Source organism: Oryx dammah, unplaced genomic scaffold (assembly GCF_014754425.2).
Source record: "Oryx dammah isolate SB20612 unplaced genomic scaffold, SCBI_Odam_1.1 HiC_scaffold_19, whole genome shotgun sequence".
NCBI classification, from domain to species: Eukaryota; Metazoa; Chordata; class Mammalia; order Artiodactyla; family Bovidae; genus Oryx; species Oryx dammah.
Window position 1 is genome coordinate 33,930,506 of NW_024070203.1, and position 21,495 is coordinate 33,952,000.

Genomic DNA, 21,495 nt, shown 5'->3' on the forward strand with positions numbered 1-21,495 from the left:
CATGGATGCCCCTGTGAAGGCTGGGAGTTCCAGAATAAAAGGTGGGAGGTAGAAATAAAATACCTATTGGCAATATTTAAACCAGAAAGTATTAAAAGAAAATAGACTTGAAGTACTAAAATCCAAGAGTAAATAAGAAATCAGTGAAAATAACCTATGGCTAAAATTCCTCACTGTGCTTCATAAACAAGTCTTTTAGATGACAGCATTATGGTAAGAGTTCATTTAACATTTTAAGGTTTTCTCAATATTAGCAGAAGATTGCTGCAATGTGCATGTGTGGATGTGCATGTGTGGATGGGCAGGCGGATGGATGGAAGAGAAAAATCCGTATGAATTCAAAACATTTATTTACCATTCACTACTCTGCAAATACAATTCTCCCAATTCAGTTGGGACGAAAGGTACTTTTGTTATAATAGTTCAAGTCAGGAACAAGGAAAGAGAAAAAATGTATTTGGAGTGAGAATGTTTTAATAATCCTATATTCATTCCAGAGAACAATAAATACAGAAATTACAAGCAGTATATGTAACAGTAATATTTTCCTCAGATACAGAAAGCACCTACTTTAAGACAAATTAATGGGAAATCAGCATTGGGAAAAGCTACACAACGGAAGAAAATGACACATAACATAAGGAATGGTTTGAGCTTGACCGCAGTTACTGAGACCCACTCCAGGTCTTCTACCCCAGGTGAGAGGGCGGTTGGAGATCCAAGAGAAGCCCTGAGCCCATTCAGCTCCGGGCAGCTGCAGTCTGCGGCTGTTCAGACTGGAGTTGTTTACCAAGATATTCCCTGAAACACAGGAAGGAAACAGCAAGGGAGGTTAGAACTGAATCGGTAAAGAGTCCTTTTCAAAACTGAAGCACAATATACACTTTCGTTTCTACTCACTTTAACATCTAAAAACTAGCCCCGGAAAACTGATCTTGCCTAAATTCAAAAGCACCAGTACTGCACGAATTCTAAACACTCCATCTACCATGTACAGACACGGTGTGACCCACGTGAACGAGTAATTCTGTACCCGACCACCAGCAACGTCTGCCTTCCTGTCAAGTCTCGTCTGCTGCTCTCTTTTGCAACCTAACCAGTTCAAAATCTACCTATGTACAAATCCAAGTAGGACCGACACATGAGAAGCCTCCTGACATTAGGAAATACAAGCTGTCTATCCCTAGAGACTGCCACAGGCACATGTGAAAACAGCCACTGGAAGTAACCTCCAGGATCCGACAGTTAATCGGAGCTGCTTGTTACTTAGCGCTCACTCCGTCTACACTGGCGGAGTCTGAGGCCTTCGCCAAGATGGTACTGCTGAACCCACAGGACAATCACAAGAGCCGAAAAGGGATCTCGTTTTATAGAGGAAGCAAACTGTGGCTTAGAGAGGCGGTCTCCAAATGTTTCAGGTGACGTTCTCTCCTTCAGAAAATCAACTGGACAAGCACCCAGTCAGTGCACGTGCTGTGCGAAGTTGCGAAGTTGTATCTGCCTCTGCAACCCCATGGACTGTAGCCCACCAGGCTCCTCTGTCCACAGGATTCTCCAGGCAAGAACACTGGAGTGGGCTGCCATGCCCTCCACCAGGGGATCTTCCCAACCCTTGCAGGGATCAAACCCACATCTCTTACGTCTCCTGCACTAGCAGGCAAGTTCTTTACCACTAGCACCACCTCGGAAGCTCACAGTCTGTGTATACTCAGCTCTGAACTGCAGATGGGTACCACTGTGATTCCAGGACAGAAAACCTTTCCCTATCTTCTGACAAAGGACTTGCCTATTGTTTCTGAAGTAACCAATAAGGACAAGAAAAAGGTTTTTTAAGAACATTTACAAGATTCCTCCTATGAAGAGGGAAAAATCTTGAGTTTTGGACTAGAGATCAGATTCACACTCCAGCTGATCACTTGGTGGAGAGCGGGCTCTCGGTGTTCACTGGGGGGCTGGCTGAGGGATGGGTGTGAAGGTGGCTCAGTGGGTGCAGGGGTCAGCGTTTCCAACCCTCAGCCACCGCTCCACCTCCCCTGGTCTTAGCACCTCCATTAAGCAGCCTTTGGGGGCCCCCAGGATCCACAGGCCAAGGTGACCTGCCATCCTGCACAGGCACAGAACCCAGGGATGGGGTGAGTCTCGGCCCCTGCACTGTCCACCCTCTCCCATCACAGCCTCAGCCCAAAGCCATCCCTGCGTGAAGATGCCTATGAAACAACACAGAACCCAGACAGGGAGAGCATGAGCTCCGGGAACTAGCACAAGTGAGGGGACAGAACTCCACAGGGCTCGGAGGCGGCTGTGGTTTAAACACGCGAGCCTGACTGAACTTCCCGTAGTGTGACAATGGCTTATGGGTTTATCTTTCTATCCCAGTAGGAAAGTTCTTACCACTGACTCATTCTAGGTTTCATCCGAAGCACATAATCTATTACTGTATTAATGAGAATAACCACCCTAACAGACAATAGGGATCTTTTCTTCAACCAGCAGCTAAGTTTTAATTTATGCAAAGGTCAAAAGAGAAGCCTACGAATTTTATTAGAAAATAAAAGAGTTTATGGTCACAGTCAATGCCAGCGCCCTGGGGAAGATTCCAACCAGGGAGCACTTGTGGCTGCATATGTCTGTGAGGTTTAGGTAGAAGGGGGCTGGGGAGTACAACGCTTACTGCAGAATCCCCAGACCTCAGGTACACAGTCTGCCTTCCACACCTGCAGCATCCTTGTCTGCAGAGTCAACCAGCAACAGCAGGAGAACACTCCTCCCAGACGATCCGTGGACACGGAGGATCATCTGTGAAGGGCTCGAGTGGCCAGGGATTTGAAGCCACACTAGGTCCTCGAACAAACACCGTCCAGGACTGAATGGAGTAACAAGAGCCTACCCTACACATCGGGGACCCAGTCAACAGAGTTCTGGAGAAAAATCGACTCCCTGGGCTAGGCCTGGAAAGCGTGGTGATCTGCTGTCCTGACACCCAGTGTGGTCAATTCTAACACTCCTGAGCATCACCCAAGCTACCTGCAAGTCCTGTGCACCACCGGGTACACGGCAGTCCTGACACCAGGGGCCTGCGCCTGGGAACACATACAGGTTGCCCCACTCGCAGTCAGTTACAGGCCACCGTGGAGACCTGAGCACAAGTGTGCCCGCATGTCCTCCTCTCTGCAGCACCTGGGAGCGGGTGTCTCATCTCCACCTAGGGGGGTGGGGGAAGCTGTGACTACCTGCTCAGAGCAGAGCAGGCAGGTGAACTGCCAGGACACAGGCCCGTTCCTCTCTCTACTGAGAGGCTGCCTGGTCTCCAATAAAAGAGGGTGCAGAGAGCAGACACTGTTCCATCTTTATAGTAGACAATGATAATAATAACAACAACAATAATAGTGAGTAAGTAAAAGTTGCTCAGTCATGTCCAACTCTTTGCAACCCCATGGACTAGATAGTCCCTGGAATTCTCCCAGCCAGAATACAGGAGTGAGTGGTGGTGGTGGTGGTGGTGTAGTTGCTAAGTTGTGTCTGACTCTTGGACTCTTGCAACCCCATTGCCTGCCAGGCTCCTCTGTCCATGGGACTCGCTAGGAAAGAATACTGGAGTGGGTTGCCATCTCCTTCTCCAGGGGATCTTCCTGACCCAAGGATCGAACCCAGGTCTCCTGCACTGCAGGCAGATTTTGTACCAACTGAGCTACGAGGGAGGGGATCTTCCCAAACCAGGGATTGAACCCAGGTCTCCCACATCATAGGCAGATTCTTTACCAGCTGAGCCACAAGGGAAGCCCAGTACTGGAGTGGGTAGCCTATATCTTCTCCAGTAAATCTTCCTGACCCAGGAATCAAACCTGGGTCTCCTGCATTGCCGGCGGATTCTTTACCAGCTGAGCTACCATGCCTTTGGGTTAAGGCTACATTACTGTCAGGCAAGAGGAAAAGTGACTACAGACTTCACTTCAAGGGATGAAAACACATCTCTAATAGGACTTCACAGAGCTATCTAAATGAGTTATCTGAGTACCGAGTCAGTTTCTCTACACATGAAGATTAATACACCATTTCAACTCACAGTTCACTCAAAGGGCATCTGATTTGTACCAGCAATCCACGGGAGGTGGACATTAAACCGTTAACGTCTACAGCCCAAAAAGCAAAATTTGAGATGTGTAATACTTCCTTCTTTAACATCATCCATAAGTTTGTAGGGAAACAAAATCTGCCACCCCACAGAATATCTCTTCAACATGAGGATTATTTTATGACAATTATTTTTAAGAAACAGACAGTTCATGAAGTCTTTCCTTTCACCTGCCTGTCTACAGACCTCAGATGAAGTGCCTGGCCCAGAAGAGCACTATCCTGGGAGATCTACAAAGAGCACAGGCCGGGTGTGGGGAGCTGGAAGGGGCCTGGAGAACAGAGTCCTCTCTGTGTCCCACCATCCCAGCAAGTCCCCACAAACATCTGTTCTCCAAACACCTGCTTTCTGTCTCCGTGTGAACTGCCTCCTGCCTGCTGAAGTCCCCATGTCCACCCCCTTCTCTTCCTCCTCTCAGATGCCATGGAAGCCTCCTAGGATAGGCCCCTGTGTATATGTGATTAAATCTGAGTTTCTCCTGTTAATCTGTCTCCTGTCAAATTCTTAGACCAGCTAGAAGAACCTAGAAAGGCAGAGGGCAATTTTTTTCTTTTTCCAAAATCTTAACATCTCTTGAGATATCAGCACTTCTGAAAACTGAAAAAATGGGGAGTGTGAAGACATATTTCCCTTTAAAAAAATCCAGGTAAGAAACAGCCCACATAAGACATCATGTTGAATGCTGAGAGAGAGCTCATATGTGGTTAAGAAACACAGATTTCATTCTCTTGTCCGGGGTATAAAAGATCTACATCTCAGCATCCATGATCCTAACAAACGGCTTCCCAGTTGCTGTGAGCACCCCTCGAGAGAGCTGAAATCTGAAAGAGGGTCTGAGGGTCTGAGGGTGATGCCAGCCCCAGGGCACCGAGAAGTACTGACCTGGCCTGACTTACACTAACTCCAAGAACAACACGAGGCCTGCACTGTATTACGATTAAGGGCCAAACCCTCACTGTACTTAGGGTTGTTTAAATATTCAAACACTTTTATTCATTCTTTAAAACTGTAGTTGAAGACACTGACTATATAATTTTAATTTATTTATTTTTAATTGAAGGGTAACTGCTTTACAGTATTGTATTGGTTTCTGCCAAACATCAGCATGAATCAGCCATAGGTATACCTATGACTATATGATTTAAAAGCATGGTAACTTGAGCTATGTAATTTAGTGCCAGGGAAAAGAATGAACTGTCTCCTGACAAACATATTAATCTGAGAAAACTATGGTCTCATTTATTTTCCTTTTTGCCTTGGCTTCCAAGAAGGTCAGTAGAAAATGTACTTTTACTATCATTTTTGAACTATTTTCTCTAGTCTTCATTTTGGTATGTACATTTTCATAACTAAAACGATAATGAACCTAGAATTCTCCATCCCACATCTTTATCATAATAATGACTAAAACTACAACTGAGTCATAATTGTATTTCTCTTAATCTTTACCAATTCTGTTTTGGAAAACAATCAGGTATAAATCATAAAGGAAATATTCTTTTCTGAATGTATAAAAACAATTCATTTTTGAATATACAGACTTTATACCTGTTTCCAGTACAGACTTCTACTTAGTAAAGAGAAAAACTAAATTTCAAATATGTTATATATAGTTCTGTTTTTCCTTTCATGCAAATTCACTACAGTTTACTCAGCTGGAGTTATTCATCCAGCTTTTATGATGATTTTGAGTATTATACACAAAGCAAATTGTGTTTTATGAACCATGTAAAAAAGCATAGTGCTCTCCCTCATCTGTATCTAACTGACAGGAACACATTTCAACTGCAAACTTAAGTGTGTGTGTGTGTCAGTTGCTCAGTCGTGTCCAGCTCTTTGTGACTCTATGGACTGTAGCCCGCCAGGCTGCTCTGTCCATGGGACTTCCCAGGCAAGAATACTAGAGTGGGTTACCATTTCCTTCCCCAGAGGATCTTCCCAATCCAGGGATCAAACCTGGGTCTCCTGCACTGCAGGCAGATTCTCTACCATCTGAGCCACCAGGGAAGCCCAGGGAAACTGTTTTCACAGCACTTTAAAGTCCCAGCCTGGGAAAAGCTGTGACCAAGGTCACCTGTGCCGTCTCCAACATCTGCCTCTTCCAGAGCCCAGCACTGCCTGCTGGACGTGCATCCTCATCTCTACTCTTCCAGTAACATCCACAGAAGCTACAGCGGAGCCCGTTTTTCAGATGAGGAGCTGGAGTTTAGCATATTAAATGACATGTTGTAATGTGAGGCTGCTTAGCAGCATGTAGGGTATGTAAACCCAAGTCTGTCTGATTTAAACCTCAGAGTCTTCCTCCCTAAATAGCACTGCTTCATGGAACATTATTTCAGCTCCTGGTGGCTGAAGACATGTTATTGTGTAGATGTGAGAATAAACAGTTTAAGAACATCACAGCATGAGTCCTCAACCTATTTTCTCAAATATATTTTCATCACCATTAGCTATTTCATTTTCTAATAGCATTTAAATTCAAAGACTAAACAAATTAGCAGTATCCCTAAAGAGGTATCCACAGAATTAAAAAAAAAAAAAATCAGTGATTCTAAAAGTAGACTCTATTTACATGAATTTTGGTCCTAAGAAACAAAAACATAAGTTTTAAAAGCAGTTGTACTACAGTCTATTATGAAAGCAACTTGGGCAAAATTCACAATAACAAAGATATCTTTCCCACAGGAATTCAAGCAATCAAATCTTCACAAACTAGCTATAAAGTCTAAATATCATTAGCCAAATCCAGAGTTTCTTCAACTCCAGCTTATGTTCAGATCAGTCCAGTCCCTCCTTACCCATCACCTCTACCTTCTGTTATCCACAGAGCAGCAGTCTTAGGCACTTCATCGTTTTTCTCACACACAGTTATGATGTGCCATGCATTGGGCCACTCAAAGCATTAGGATTGGCAGCAAATGCCCCTTTTCCTTTTTTTAGAGCAGTTTTAGGCTCACAAAAAAATTGAGAGGAAGACACAGAGATTTCCCAGATATACCTAGTCCCCACACACATGGAGCCTCCCCCACCATGAACGCTCCACATCAGAGGGTATATTTGTTACCAAGCATGAACCGACACTGACACATCTTAATCACCCAGAGTCTTAGCTCGCCTAGCTCACATTTGCACACCATCCAGAGTGAGCCCCCAGGTGTGTAGGACTGAGTGGTTAAGATGTGTTAGCCTTGGCTCATGCTTGGTAACAAATGCTTGGACAAATGTACAATGAGACATGTCCATCATGATCATTTCACACAGTATTTTCAACGTCCTAATATTCCTCTGTGCTCTGCCTGTTCATCCCTTCCCTGAGTCTCCCAATTGATCTTTTCACTGTCTCCACAGTTCTGCTTTTTCTAGATGCCGTATATTGGAATTATACTGTATGTCGCCTTTTCAGATTGGCTTCTTTCAGTTGTTTAGTTGCTAAGTCATGTCCGACTCTTACAACCCCAGGGACTGTAGCCTGCCAGGCTCCTCTGTCCACGGGATTCTCCCACTCCAAGAATACTGGAGTGGGTTGCCATTTCTTTCTCCAGGGGATCTTCCCAACACAGGGATTGAACCTGGGTCTCCTGCATTGCAGGCAGACTCTTTACCACTGAGCCACCTGGGAAGCCCTCTTTCACTTACATCACATGCCTTTAGAGTTTCTCAGTGCCTTTCCATGACTTGATAGCTCATTCCTTTTTAACATTCAATAACAGTCCACTGTCTGGACATATCACAGTCTGCTTATCCATTCACTCAAGGAAAGACATCTTGGTAGCTTCCAAAATGTCTGCTACAGACATCCATGTGCTGGGTTTTTGTGAGGATGTGAGTTTTCAAACCCTGTGGGTCAATATCAAGGCACACAACTGCTGGATCACAGAATATGTAAGAATATGTTCAGTTTTGTAAGAAAATACCAACTGTCTTGCAAAGCAGCTGCACCATGTAGTATCCCCACCAGCAACATATGGGGATTCCTGCTGCTCCACACCCTCACCAGCACTTGGTGCTGCCATTGTTCCAGATTTCAGCCAATCTAATAGGTGTGTGGTGTTATTTAGCTTTTGTTTTAATCGGCATTCCTGATGACATTAGATGTGGAGCATCTTCTCTTAATCTTACCATCAGTATATCTTCTTTGGTGAAAGAAAGTGAAAGTGAAGTTGCTCAGTCATGCCCGACTCTTTGCAACCGCATGGACAGTAGCCTGCACCAAGCTCCTCCATCCACGGGATTTTCAAGGCAAGAGTACTGGAGTGGGTTGCCATTTCTTCTCCAGGGAATCTTCCCAACCCAGGGATCGAACCCAGGTCTCTCGCATTGTAGACAGACGCTTTAACTTCTGAGCCACCAGTCTTTGGCTCACTTTGTACTCAAGTTGTTTTCTTATTGTTGAGTTTCCGGAGTTCTTGGCAGGGAATTCCCAGTGGTTCAGTGTTTAGGACTTTGCGCTTTCAGTGTCAGGGGCCCAAATTCAATCCCTGGTTGAGGAACTAAGATCCCACAAGTTGCATGGCATGGACAAACAAATGAAAAATAAAAGTTCTTTGTGTATTTCCAATAACAGTCCTTTATCAAATATGCCTTTTGCAAACATTTTCTCCCAGTCTGTGGTTTATTCTCTTGACACTGTCTTTCACAGAGAAGAACTTTTTAATTTTAATGAAGTCCAACTTCTCAATTGTTTCTTTCACGAATCAGGCCTTTGGTGGTATATCTAAAAAGACATCACCATGTCCAAGGTCACCTGGATTGTCTACATTTTCTTCTAGGAGTTTCTGTGTTTGGTCCATGATCCATTTTGAGTTAGCTTTCATAAAGGTTGTAAGGTCTGTGTCCGGGTCCTTTTTTTTTTGTCATGTGGATGTGCAGTTGTTCCAGCGCGATCTGTTGAAAAGACTACTTTTATTTCACTGCATTATCTTCACTCCTCTGGCAGAGATCAGCTGATTATATTTAAGGGGCCCTATTTCTGGGCTTTCTATTCTGTTCCATTGTTCTGTTTGTCTACTCTTTCACCGATACCATACTATCTTTATTACTGCTGTCTTATAGTAAGTCTTCAAGTCAAATTCTGCCTGTCCCTTGCTGGTACATAGGAAAGTGATTGACTTTTGTGTATTAACCTTATTTCCTGCAGCTTTGCTATAATTGCTTATTCATACAAGGAAGACTCTTTTTTTGTCAAGCCTCTAGGATTTTCTACATGGATGATCATGTCATCTAGGAGCAAAGACTGTTTCATGTCTTCCTTTTCAATCTGAATACCATTTATTTTTTCTTGTCTTAATGCTTTGGCTAGAACTTCCAGTACAAAGAAGTTGTGAGAGGAGACCTCTATGTTTTGTACCTGATCTTTATGGGAAAGATTCCAGTTTTTCAGCAATAAGTATGATGTTAGCTGAAGGGTTTTTAAAAAATAGATATTCTTTATCATATTGAGAAAGAACTCTATTCTTACTTTGCTGAAAGTTTTTATCATGAACAGGTGTTTTATTTTGTCAGATGCTTTTTCTGCATCTATAGTTATAATTCAAGAGTTGGTGCAAACTCCAGGAGTTGGTGATGGACAGGGGAGCCTGGCATGCTGCAGTCCATGGGGTCGCAAAGAGTTGGACACAACTGAGCGGCTGAACTGAACTGATGGTCAAAATCATGTGATTTTTCTTCTTCTTTTTGTTGATGTGATGGATTATATTGACTGATTCTCAAATGCCTAACCAGCCTTGCATATCTGGAATAAATTTCACTTGGTTTTGGTGTATGATTCTTTTCATATGTTGTTGGATTCAGTGTGTTAATATTTCATTGAGGATTTTTGTATCTATGTTCATAAAAGATTCTGGCCTATGATTTTCTCATAATGTCTTTGTCTGGTTTTGGTATTAGGTGATGCTGGCCTCACAAAATGAGTTAAGAAATATTCCCTCTGCTTCTAACCTCTTAAAAAGATCGCAAAGAATTGATCTAACATTTCTTCCTTAAATGTTTGGTAGAATTCAATGGTGAACCCAAGTAGGCCTGGTGTTTTCTGTAGACAGCTGTGTCCAGTCTACTAATAAGTCTATCAAAGGCATTCTTCACTTCTGCTACAGGATTTTTGACCTCTAACATTTCTTTTTGGCCCTTTCTTATGATTTCTATCTCTCTGTTTAACTTGTTCATCTGTTCTTGCATGCTGTCAACTTCATCCATTAAGGTCTTAAGTATGTTAATCATAGTTGTTTAAAGTTTACAGCCTGATCTCCCAACGTTCTCGCCATGGCTTGTTCTGATGCTTCAGTTCAGTTCAGTTCAGTCACTCAGTCGTGTCTCTTTGTGACCCCATGAATCACAGAACGCCAGGCCTCCCTGTCCATCACCAACTCCCGGAGTTCACTCAGACTCACGTCCATCGAGTCAGTGATGCCATCCAGCCATCTCATCTTCTGTTGTCCTCTTCTCCTCCTGCCCCTAATCCCTCCCAGCATCAGAGTCTTTTCCAATGAGTCAACTCTTTGCATGAGGTGGCCAAAGTCCTGGAGTTTCAGCTTCAGCATCATTCCCTCCAAAGAAATCCCAGGGCTGATCTCCTTCAGAATGGACTGGTTGGATCTCCTTGCAGTCCAAGGACTCTCAAGAGTCTTCTCCAACACCACAGTTCAAAAGCATCAATTCTTCAGCACTCAGCTTTCTTCACAGTCCAACTCTCACATCCATACACGAATACTGGAAAAACCATAGCCTTGACTAGACGGACTTTTGTTGGCAAAGTAATGTCTCTGCTTTTCAATATGCTATCTAGGTTTGTCATAACTTTCCTTCCTCTCCCAACGTTCTCGCCATGGCTTGTTCTGATGCTTACTTTGTCTTTTTTTTTCTTTTTGGTATGCTTTGCAGTATTTTCTTAATAGTTGGATTTGGTGTGCTGGGTAAAAGAAACTGTTATAAATAAATCTTAAGTAACATGGTGGTGAGGCAGGATGAAAGGAAGCTTTCTGGAGTCCTATGATCTGGTCTCAGTCTTCACTGAACCTGGACCCTGAGACTGTGACCTTCACAAGTGTCCCTTGGGGTTCTTCTACCCTTCTGGGTAGGAAAGGATGGTCAGAGTCTGCTGGAACTGGTCACTTCTCTTCCCCAGGTCAGTCAGAAACTGATGACACCCTGGCAGGCTGGGTTAATGAATCTCCACTGAGTACAGGCCTGGTTAAGAACAAGAGCTCTGGGCTGTTTCAGAATGGTTCCTCTCCCCTTTCTGACAAAAGGCCGTGGGAGTTCTTCTTAAATATTTACTGTGGGACACTGGTCTGGCTTCTGGAGAGAATTCTCACTGTATTGGCCCACTCCCCAATCCCCCGTCTAGATCCCCTAAACTTGTGCATACCGCACCTCCTGCGATTCACCAGCCATAGTCCAGCCTCCTCCAGGTGCTGGTCCCTCACTGTCCCCTGGTCTGAGTCCTGCTCCCCTGAGCAGCAACTCTGCATTCACATGCCTCTTCAGTCTCAGCTGCAAAGTGTATCCTGTTCTCTCCTGTGGGTTCAACAAGGGTTGCTTGATTTTTCAGTCTGTTCAGCTGTTTACTTGTTCAGATGGAGTGGAGACTTCAAGCTCCATACCTGTAGAACCAGAACCAGAATAACCTCCTTTTCACTTTAAATGCCGGTTTCAGATCAAGTAGTTATAACCAAAAGCAATTAGTACAATGCAGAACACACCTGAAATGACCACAGCACATACAAATCTAGTTATGCAACACGTCATATGCCATTACAAGCACTCTTAAGGAGACAGAATGGGAGCAAAGTCCATATTCAGGGCTTATGGTAGACTCCTTTTACTTGAATTATGTTTAGAATGTAATAAATAGTCTTACCTGAGAATTCCTCCACTAAAAATGTCATAAGAATAATGTGGAAAATTCCAGGCAGCCCAAGACAGACCATAATTTTCTAAATTAATTTTGGAAAATGTTAAATTCAGAAATGTCATATGTTATGGGGAACACATGTACACCCGTGGCTGATTCATGTCAATGTATGGTGAAACCACTACAATATTGTAAAGTAATTAGCCTCCAATTAAAATGAATAAATTTATTTTTAAAAAATAAAATAAAATCACATGGAATGTTATAGTAACATGATTATTAAGGCTAAAAAATTAAAACTTACTATGGGGTTTTTCCCTTCAATTCTGTTCATAAGTAACTCTTTTAATCACTGCATTTATGGCTATGTACTTACAGAATAACTAAAATACCCCAGTCAGATGTAAAGACTGAAGAATAAAAGCAGCATCACCCACACCCTTGGCTTTGTGAGGTCTCTGTGTTATATTATTTACCTACACATAAAACAACCAGAGAGTCTAACACTCTTAACTTATTATTCTGCTTGAAAATAGGTTGAAAAAGAATCTAGAAACAAAGAGAAAGTTCTACACAAGATCCTCTACCTACAAAATTCAGTGTTTCTTTCCTGAAGTCCTGAGCTGTCCATATGCACATATGGCTGCTTCTGAATTAGAGGCTGATTACATTTAAAATCATTCTGTAGGAGAGAAACGATGACATTGTATGATGTTAGATTATAACACAGAAGCTGAGAGTCTATACAAAAGTTCTTTAGACTAAGTTGTCATTGTTTATATCTATTTTGCCAAATTCATGAATATAAAAATCCAGTCTTGTTTAAAAGAACGAGGGGGACGGGAAGGCCAGAGCCTGCACATCCACTCAGCAGGGCCATGGCTGGGACTGGCTGCCACATTCAAGGCTCCCTGAACTACAGCGACCCCGGTGTGTGCCTACTGCCCCCTCCTTCCATTCTGCCCCCGATACCCCACCCACATCAGTTTGGGCTACATGTAACCCATTATTCCATACACACAGGTGTCCAGTGGAGGGGGAAATGCTGGCTACTATATGTCTTGCAAGTCACAGAAATAATCCAGAAATCAGTCATAAACTCCTGACAAAGAAGTGAGCAATATTTTCACATGATACTGTAAAACTCTACTCTCCATGTTCCATAAACCAGGGGTAAATCCATTTTGCATCAATAAGAAAAGTGAACTGGACCCCTCAGAGTAGAATCAGAATTGAGAACCAGAGACAATCCAGGTCCATGATTTCCTAAGTTTCTAGTTTATACTCAAAATGTAATTTTAGACTTAAAACCAAAAAACCATTCTCCACAGTAAAAAAGAAATGCTAATTTTACTAAATTCACAATTATGATTTAGTCTAATCAACAGAAATCTTGGGAATAATGAAACACCAAAAACCTAAAAATGATTTATGGTAGAAAAGTCAAACAGTAAACCTGGAGAGCACTGGAAATCTGGAAACCGGGCCTCAGAGCAAAGCAGTAACAGAGAAAACAAGCTCGATCCTGTCAGGAAACGCTGCTGCTGCCGCCATTCAGACAGACTCGTATTTTACCCATAGCTGTATTTTAATTATTTTCAATATTTCTGTTACTGTGTTGTACTAAAATACACCACTTCTAAAAATTTATTTTAATTAAACCAAGACAAACTAAATGCTCAGAGGAAACCAAATCAATTATGTTTTCAGGTTTTATTTGGTGTGAAACATCTTCTAAATACCAGTACCATGGTTTAGTTAAAAAGCCTCTATTTTAGGAAAGTAGAGTAGTAGGCTTTACCAGCTTGGTTACCTGCAGAAAAATACTGATTCAAAATCCTTTTACATTTGGAAATAATGCTGCCAAAGGTTTTCCTTCCAAATGATATTCTATTTGGTCTCACACCAATTTGATGTTGAATAACTTGCTATTACTGGAGCAGTTTACATCCTCTGGCACAGAGTGCCATAGAAATGTGGATTCTAATCCACAGTTAGAATTATTTCTAACTGGATTCTAATCTTCATATGAAAACTCTTTTAATAAAGAAAGTATAGGAAATACTGAGGCTAAGCTTCTCCACTAAAGAGGATCTATCATAATTAAAACACTAAAGCTAAAATATTTTAGCACGTAACTAGAGAAAAGGGAGAGAAAGGATGGATATTCTCTAATTGGCTAGTCAATAATAAAGAACAAATAAACCAGTCGTTGGCCATAAAAAATTTTACTTTTCCTTTTGTAATCCTACATCAAAAAATTTACTGTGAAACTAAATCAAATTCCTAAATTCAAGGCAAAGTTTTCAAATTTTAAATGTTTCATCTTTAATGCATGATCATTTGAACAATAAAATTCTCAAACAAAAAATTTTCTCCACTGCCAAAGGGAACACTCTAGTTATCCTATGCCATACTCAGCTTTTTTTCACATCATAAATGCACATTTAAAAAATGAAAACGCTGAACAATAAACTTTTCAAGAGAAATAACTATTCAAATGAAATTTTTATTAACAAGATAAGAATTATACTTCAGCAACCCTACTGAACCTGAGAGAGGATGGGACGGTTGGATGGCATCACCAACTCAACAGACATCGACTGAACAACAAAGTACTTTGCATATGCATTTTTTGAGAACATTAATGCAGCTGTTTCCTAAACTAGCACATCACTGCTCTGAATGGCTAAAATCTACCTCTAGGTATTAATCTAAGTCACTGCTTCTAAAAACCAGCACTCATGAAAGCGCTTCCATAAGAACATGTGGATGGGGACGAGGGGGCCGGGGGCCACCTACCAGTTGTGCACCATGAGCTTCTGTACGGCCAGGAGGGCGTTGTAGCGCACCTGCTGGTCTTCGTGGTGCATGTGGTTCATCACCAGCTGCTTCCCACCCAGCTGTTCGATGACCCTGCAGGACAGAAGCCACGCAGTGAATGCCTGCTGTTAGTCACAGGAAGCCCCAGCCCCCAGCCGCCCAGGAGTTTCACAGGGAAGTTACCGTACTGGTAAGTTAACAACACACATCTTTTTTAAATATCATATCTCCCAAATCACAGATGTGAAACATTCATACATTTTCTCTTTAGCTCCTAATGATAAATCCAATTGTTATCCTCATTTCCTAGTCTGGGCAAATATGTATCAATCTGGACTGCTAGGGTAATCTAGATTATAGTGTTCCAGGCAGTTGAATATTAAGTTCTTTATTACCAGCATTTGTGGCTTGCTTAAAAATTAGTATACTGCACACCACCTAACAGCTGAAGTAATATCAGATCAATAATAAGCCCAGTGGCTGCCATTCTGGGAGCCAGATACAGGCTCAGAAGCAGGCGGCAGTGAACACGAGGTTAAAAAACATAGCAGCCATGTTAATTTCCTGAGAAAGACTCAATTTGTTAAGATTTCTACCCTTTCCTGCAATGATGGAGTATGCCATTATGACCTGCTGGGCAGTAAAAGAGATGAGAGATTCCTCTTGACAAAAGCACCAAGAGGACTGACAATCACACCACTGTTGCTGCCCCCCTGCAACACTCTGAAAAATCCAGTTACTACAGACACAAAAGGAAAGTGTAAATAGTTATTGCATCACAAATGGAAGAAAGGTCCCTGTTTGTCTCCCAGGGCAGGGCCCTGCAAAGAGCCAGTGGGTGTCTAAAGTCCAGGCAAGCAGTGTGGGTGCCTGGTGGCCAACACCACCACACAGTCAGTGGCTGGGATGCCTTAGTGCAGCGAGGCTGCCGGTGGTGCAAGACAACCTAAAGAGGAGCACACAGGTTGGGATGACAGAGAGACTTCACCTGGAGACCTTCTTGTATGTTACTTTTAGAACATCTTTTTTTTTTTTTTTAATGTACTGTATTGAGAAAAAAAAAAACGTGTAGTATAATTATATCCAGTTTTTATGAGTGCTTGTCCCATGCCAGGTACTATGGATTAGAACACCACCTTACCTAACACATCAGCTCAGTCCTTTATCAACCACGTTATAGTAGCTCAGTCGTTGAATCTAGCAAATTCTTTCCTGCCACTGAGGACAAGGAACCCCCATTTGTGGTGCTGATGTGGGGACTGAAGGATAGGAAGCTGATGTGATTATTTTCCCCCAAAAAGAACTTCTTCCATCACATTCATTCATCCCACTCAGTTCAATAACAATTCAATATTATAACAAATAACAGTAATAATCAAAAAATCACCAGTACTCATGAAATGGCTTTTAAATTACATCATACAAACCAAAGAAAATCCTGAAGGTGAATTTCCTAGAGCGCTCTCTACTGGCTAAGGCACGGCTGTGCTCCACACATGTGCTTCCATTCTTGCCCCACCCATTCTGAATCAGGCTTATCATTTACCATGATTCCCAGCATTATGGCCGCCTTGATTCCACTTACTCCATCAGCTCCCAGCTGAATGATCTACTTTACAGAAGCGTGTGAGTCAGGACCCTTGCTGACCATCCCTGAGGTACCAGGTTCCTCCCTTACCGCTTGCCTCGTGGGTAATGACGCACATACTCCCCAACGTCATGGGCCGCAACAGCTAAGACTTGGGGATCATCGGACACCTCCAGAAGTTTGGTCAAAATTCTGAAATAAATTTAATTCAAAGAGAGACTGATTTCTGATTCTCTTCTAGAGCACAAGAGAACACAGGTATAATGCTGATACTTTCTCAAAAATGTACATTTACAAATATAACCGTATTTTCTACAAGTTCCACTACTACACACAGTACACTGCACATCATTTATTGTACATAAGTTAGCAGCCTTCAGGCCTTTTAAACACACGTAACAGGTCACTTTCAGATTCGTAATGTCCACTGCCCACGAGTCCCACAATACCAGGGGGAGAGTGGGAGGGAAAGCGGCAGGTGGCACACGGGGAGATTTCAGGCCAGTGAAACACTTCCAGGTGACACGGAACATGTTTAGAATACTTGCAGAATTCCTACAAAATGGGGAAACAAACGAACAACAACAAAACCTGAACGGGTATTTCTCCTGGGAAAAAAGATAACCCAAATGGCCAATAAGCATATGAAAAGGTATTCAACCACATTAGTGAGCAAGAAAATATATGTTAAAACCATGGACTATCTAAAAACTTAAAGAAAGACAAAAATATGTCCATGAGTATGTGGAATGACGGAGTTTATTTAGCATGTAAACTGGCATTAACTGAATGTGAAACTTACTTCAAGAGCTCATAATTCTTTTCATTTAACCTTGCAGCATTCTCCCTCCAAAATTTCTCAGATTTGTGCACAGGACTCCACTCCAACCTTCCAGACTTAAGTTCTGAACTGTATTCATCAAATGAGCTATAAAAATTTTGAAAAAATTCAAAGTTTATAAGAATCTGAGAGATACTCCAAAATGTAAAAAACATAGCACATCTTCAGTAATGATTTAACTATAGAGACTGAGCATCCTCTATATATTATCCCTAAACAAAGTTTAAATAGCTTAAACCATCTTCAGTAAGCCACAGGAAATTGATTCAGGGCACTGAGGTCCAACGTTTCTGTCAAATTTGAATGCTCGTCATGAGATGTTAAAATGAGCACTTGTTTCCAAAATCCTTACTCTAATATACACATGAATATATGTCACTGAAATATCTGATAATTTAGCATTGTTTCTACCACACCACTTAAAATACTGTATTTAACAGACCACTCAATATGGTAGGATACATTTATGTAAACAGTGTATTACTTTAACATAAAATAAAGTAGTATTTTCTATTATACTTTAAATGTCAAACTATGAAATGGCACTACAAAAATAAGAACACATACCTCAGGACAATATTTTTAACCGTGATTATCAACAATGTAGAGATAATTCACTAATTGAATTAGCCCACTATAGATTAATAATAGAAACAAAATCTCTGTACAGGGAACAAATTGAAATGCATTTTAATTCAAAAATTATTCACTATGCCTATGTGCTAAGGTGCTTCAGTTATGCCTGACTCTTTGAGACCCTATGGACTATAGCCCACCAGGCTCCTGTCCATGGGATTGTTGTTTTTGCTTTGGCTCCATCTCTTCATTCTTTCTGAAGTTATTTCTCCACTGATCTCCAGTAGCATACTGGGCACCTATCGACCTGGGGAGTTCATCTTTCAGTGTCCTATCTTTTTGCCTTTTCATACTATTCATGGGATTCTCAAGACACAAATACTGAAGTGGTGTGCCATTCCCTTCTCCAGTGGACCACATTTTGTCAGAACTCTCCACCATGACCCATCCATCTTGGGTGGCCCTAACGGCATGGCCCATAGTTTCACTGAGTTAGACAAGGCTGTGTGGTCCATGTGATCAGATGGGTTAGTTTTCTGTGACTGTGGCTTTCAGTCAGAAGAATCAGTAAGTAGTAAAAATTGGCTAACATGGATTAAATAATTTAGAAAGCTATCATTAATCTTATTTATTTTTTAAAAGGATCTCAAATCATTATTACAGAAGAACTAATGATAATTTTTAAAAATAAACATAATAAAATGGAATTTATATTAAACTGCAAGCCCATGGCTGGCCTATTATACTACAAAGAGAAAGCTCATTTGGCTTTCTTTCATAAAACTCTGTATAAACCACTGATGCAGGTGACAGCTCCCACCTCGACAAAAGTATTTGGGCCTTCAGACTATGGGCTGCGCTGAGTTATTTGGTAAATATATTCCCAGAGCACACATTACACTGAAGACATGTGCTGGACACCTCATGGAAAATCCTACAAGATTAGAACGTTTATTACTATTTTATCAAAAGGAAAACTGAGACTTCAAAATGTCAAGAAAGTTGTTCAAGGCCACACGTGGACAAAGTAGCCTAATAATTCAAACCCCAAACCCCAACTCTTCTTAGTAAATAACTCTCTTTCCAGAATGTGTCAGTACTTGAAAAACAAAGAATGCATGGGTTAACGGGGAAAACTGTCAAAATATTATTACACAGAAAAGAACCAAGACCAGAAGAATACGTGGAACCCATTTGCATTTGTGTGTTGGGGGTGGGGGCTAGAAGGTGTTTAGAAATCAGAGTGTGGGGGGATGAGGTGGGGAAGATGGGGAAGTGACCTGGAGTCCCTTCTGGACTGTAATAAGGGAGGGATTTTTCTTTCTACTGTATGTACATCACTTGCATAATTTTTTAATATAAACAATAAAGCAACAGAAACTTTAAAAAAAGCATGAAAAAAATACTCTTTCCCTATATGAGCAAACCTCCTCCATAAATGAAATGACTGCTGCTTAAAAAAGGATTCTAAACCGGCAGATTCTCCGAGGGTGGCATCCACAACCTGAGGGAGAACAGTGGCTGGGATTTCAGACAACAGAGACTGGTGGGTTCTCTCCCGAGAAGAGCGAGCACACACAGCTCTGACCAACTGTCCCCACAGTGATAAGCCAGTGTTTCCACGTCCCTCAGTTTTCAACAGAAGACACCATGTTTTAGCACAACCTTCTGAGTTTGCAGTTAGTAACAAATTGAGACTTCCTTAAAACAGGAGGCCAGGCAACGGCCCAGGATACCCAGCCCGTGAGAATCAAAGAGGACAGCACACCTGAGATCCTGGACACTCTCACCGAGTTTCTCCAAGAGGAACTTTATATCCTCACTGATGTCTTCATCGTCGTACTTCTGCTGCTCCAAGTTCTCCAGCTGTTTCAGGACTTTGCACTGAATCATCGCCAGGGCATACTCTTGGCGAGTTTCTCGTTCAGTTGACTTCTCTAAAAAGTTCTGGGTTAGACGGAGACACGATGAGAAATGATGTAACCTGTTACGAGATGCTGTCTGTACCTGCCTTCCCACCCTCTCTCCTCCACCTGTTCTCAGGGTACCCATCACCTTAAGTGGATGCCTGTGTCACAAACTCTGACTTCTCGCCTGAGCACCTATCCCACCTCAGGAGCATTCTTCTGATTCCTTGTTTCTCTACTGGCTCACTAAACATTTTAAATTATTCCCCCAGACAAGCCTCAAAACCCTGCACACATTTACCACAGGGCCATCCTCATCTTTGGTCACAGCCCTGCTCCTGGGGGGCACCACTATGAACACTCTGTTCATCAGCCACACAAAGCCCGTAGGATGCTAAGAAAGACTGCTTTCTCAGTATCCCCTAGTTCTTAATTGGTGACCTTTCTCTCCCCCACATCAACCTATCAGTGCACACAGGACAGCAATAAAGAACTTTCTTGCTTCAACAATTACCAGAAGCAATTTTCTGTTTTTAGGAGTACTTATGAAAGCAGCAAAAGAATCTAAGTATTTCTAAAGATAAACTGTTCACTGAATTAACCAATGTTTCTAAGCAAGGATCATGCCCATGCTCAGGTCTGGAATAAAGACAGACAAGCTCTCAAGAAAGCCACTTCAACAAAGTTGGCAAGGAAGGCCTGTCTAATCCCCTCCCCCATGCTCCCACACAAATCCTGCAATAACAATTCTAAATCAACTGTACCAAATTTTAATCTTCTTTATTTCTGCAAGGATGTTACATTTCTGACAATTATGCTAAATAAATGCAGAGAGGCTTTGGCTTAGCCTATGAAAATCAGTAAGATCCATCCCTACCAGAACTCTAATGACGTTTTTCACAGAAACAGAAAAACAATCCTGAAATCTGGTTGGAAACACAAAAGCCTCCAAATGTCCACAGCAATCTTGAGAAAGAAGAACAAAGCTGGAAGGTCACACTTCCTGATTTCAAACTAAATTACAAGGCTATAGTGATCAAAACAGGATGGCACTGGCATAAAACAGATACACAGACCAATGAAACAGAACAGAGGGCCTCTGAAGGGGTTATAACTGTGAACTATCTGTAGAGAACATGCAAGTCTGTGCCTGTCTGTGTCTGTGCGTGTGCATACATATGTGGGTGTGAATTAAACATCATAGTTAACACAAGCTAATATAAGTCCAAATTCAACTGGGTGGTGTTTCTTCCCAGGCCTTTCCAAGCTTCATGCAGTCATAAAATACAATTTATCTTATTATCTGACATATTAGGTAGGGTCTGGACTAAGCAGAGCCAAAAAAGAGAAAGAAATTCACAACAGATGAAGAACTCTAGACAACAAATACAGCCCCGAGTGTCTTTCTCAGCCACAAGCCTCAGAACATTCTAATTTATTTTAGGAACAAAAGACTGACATATCAAGTTAACCAATGGAATAACATTTATGGAGACCTGGAGTTCAGCACCTGCTATGAATAAGTGAGACTGACATTTTCAAAAATAAAATTTCACCCAGCCAAATGAAGAAAAAAAAAAACCAAAAAACAGCTGCTATATTTCTTCAGCTCACAGCAGCTCAGCAAGCTTCCTAAAGTCTTCAGCATAAAAATTTTCTTCCTCAGGATGTGTGGAGAAATGTATAATTAGATGATCCTCAAACAACCTCATCAGTGAAATATTTATTAAAGGTTACAGGAATTTGAGAATGATAAAAAAAAAAAAAAGAACATGTCAT

General features: G+C 41.8%; 1 protein-coding gene across 2 annotated transcripts in view; it reads right to left on the reverse strand.

The window, feature by feature from the left end:
* Nucleotides 1-333: 333 nt before the first annotated feature.
* The window catches only part of ATP6V1H (ATPase H+ transporting V1 subunit H), a 46,721-nt gene continuing 25,559 nt past the window's right edge, over nucleotides 334-21,495 (reverse strand). For both annotated transcript variants that reach the window (XM_040261217.1, XM_040261218.1), the window contains 5 exons: nucleotides 19,578-19,756; nucleotides 17,195-17,320; nucleotides 16,483-16,584; nucleotides 14,784-14,897; nucleotides 334-801 (listed from right to left, as the gene is read on the reverse strand). In XM_040261217.1, coding sequence (XP_040117151.1) covers nucleotides 741-801; nucleotides 14,784-14,897; nucleotides 16,483-16,584; nucleotides 17,195-17,320; nucleotides 19,578-19,756 — 582 coding nt within the window. In that variant the 3' untranslated portion in view covers nucleotides 334-740. The remainder of the gene's footprint in view (nucleotides 802-14,783; nucleotides 14,898-16,482; nucleotides 16,585-17,194; nucleotides 17,321-19,577; nucleotides 19,757-21,495) is intronic.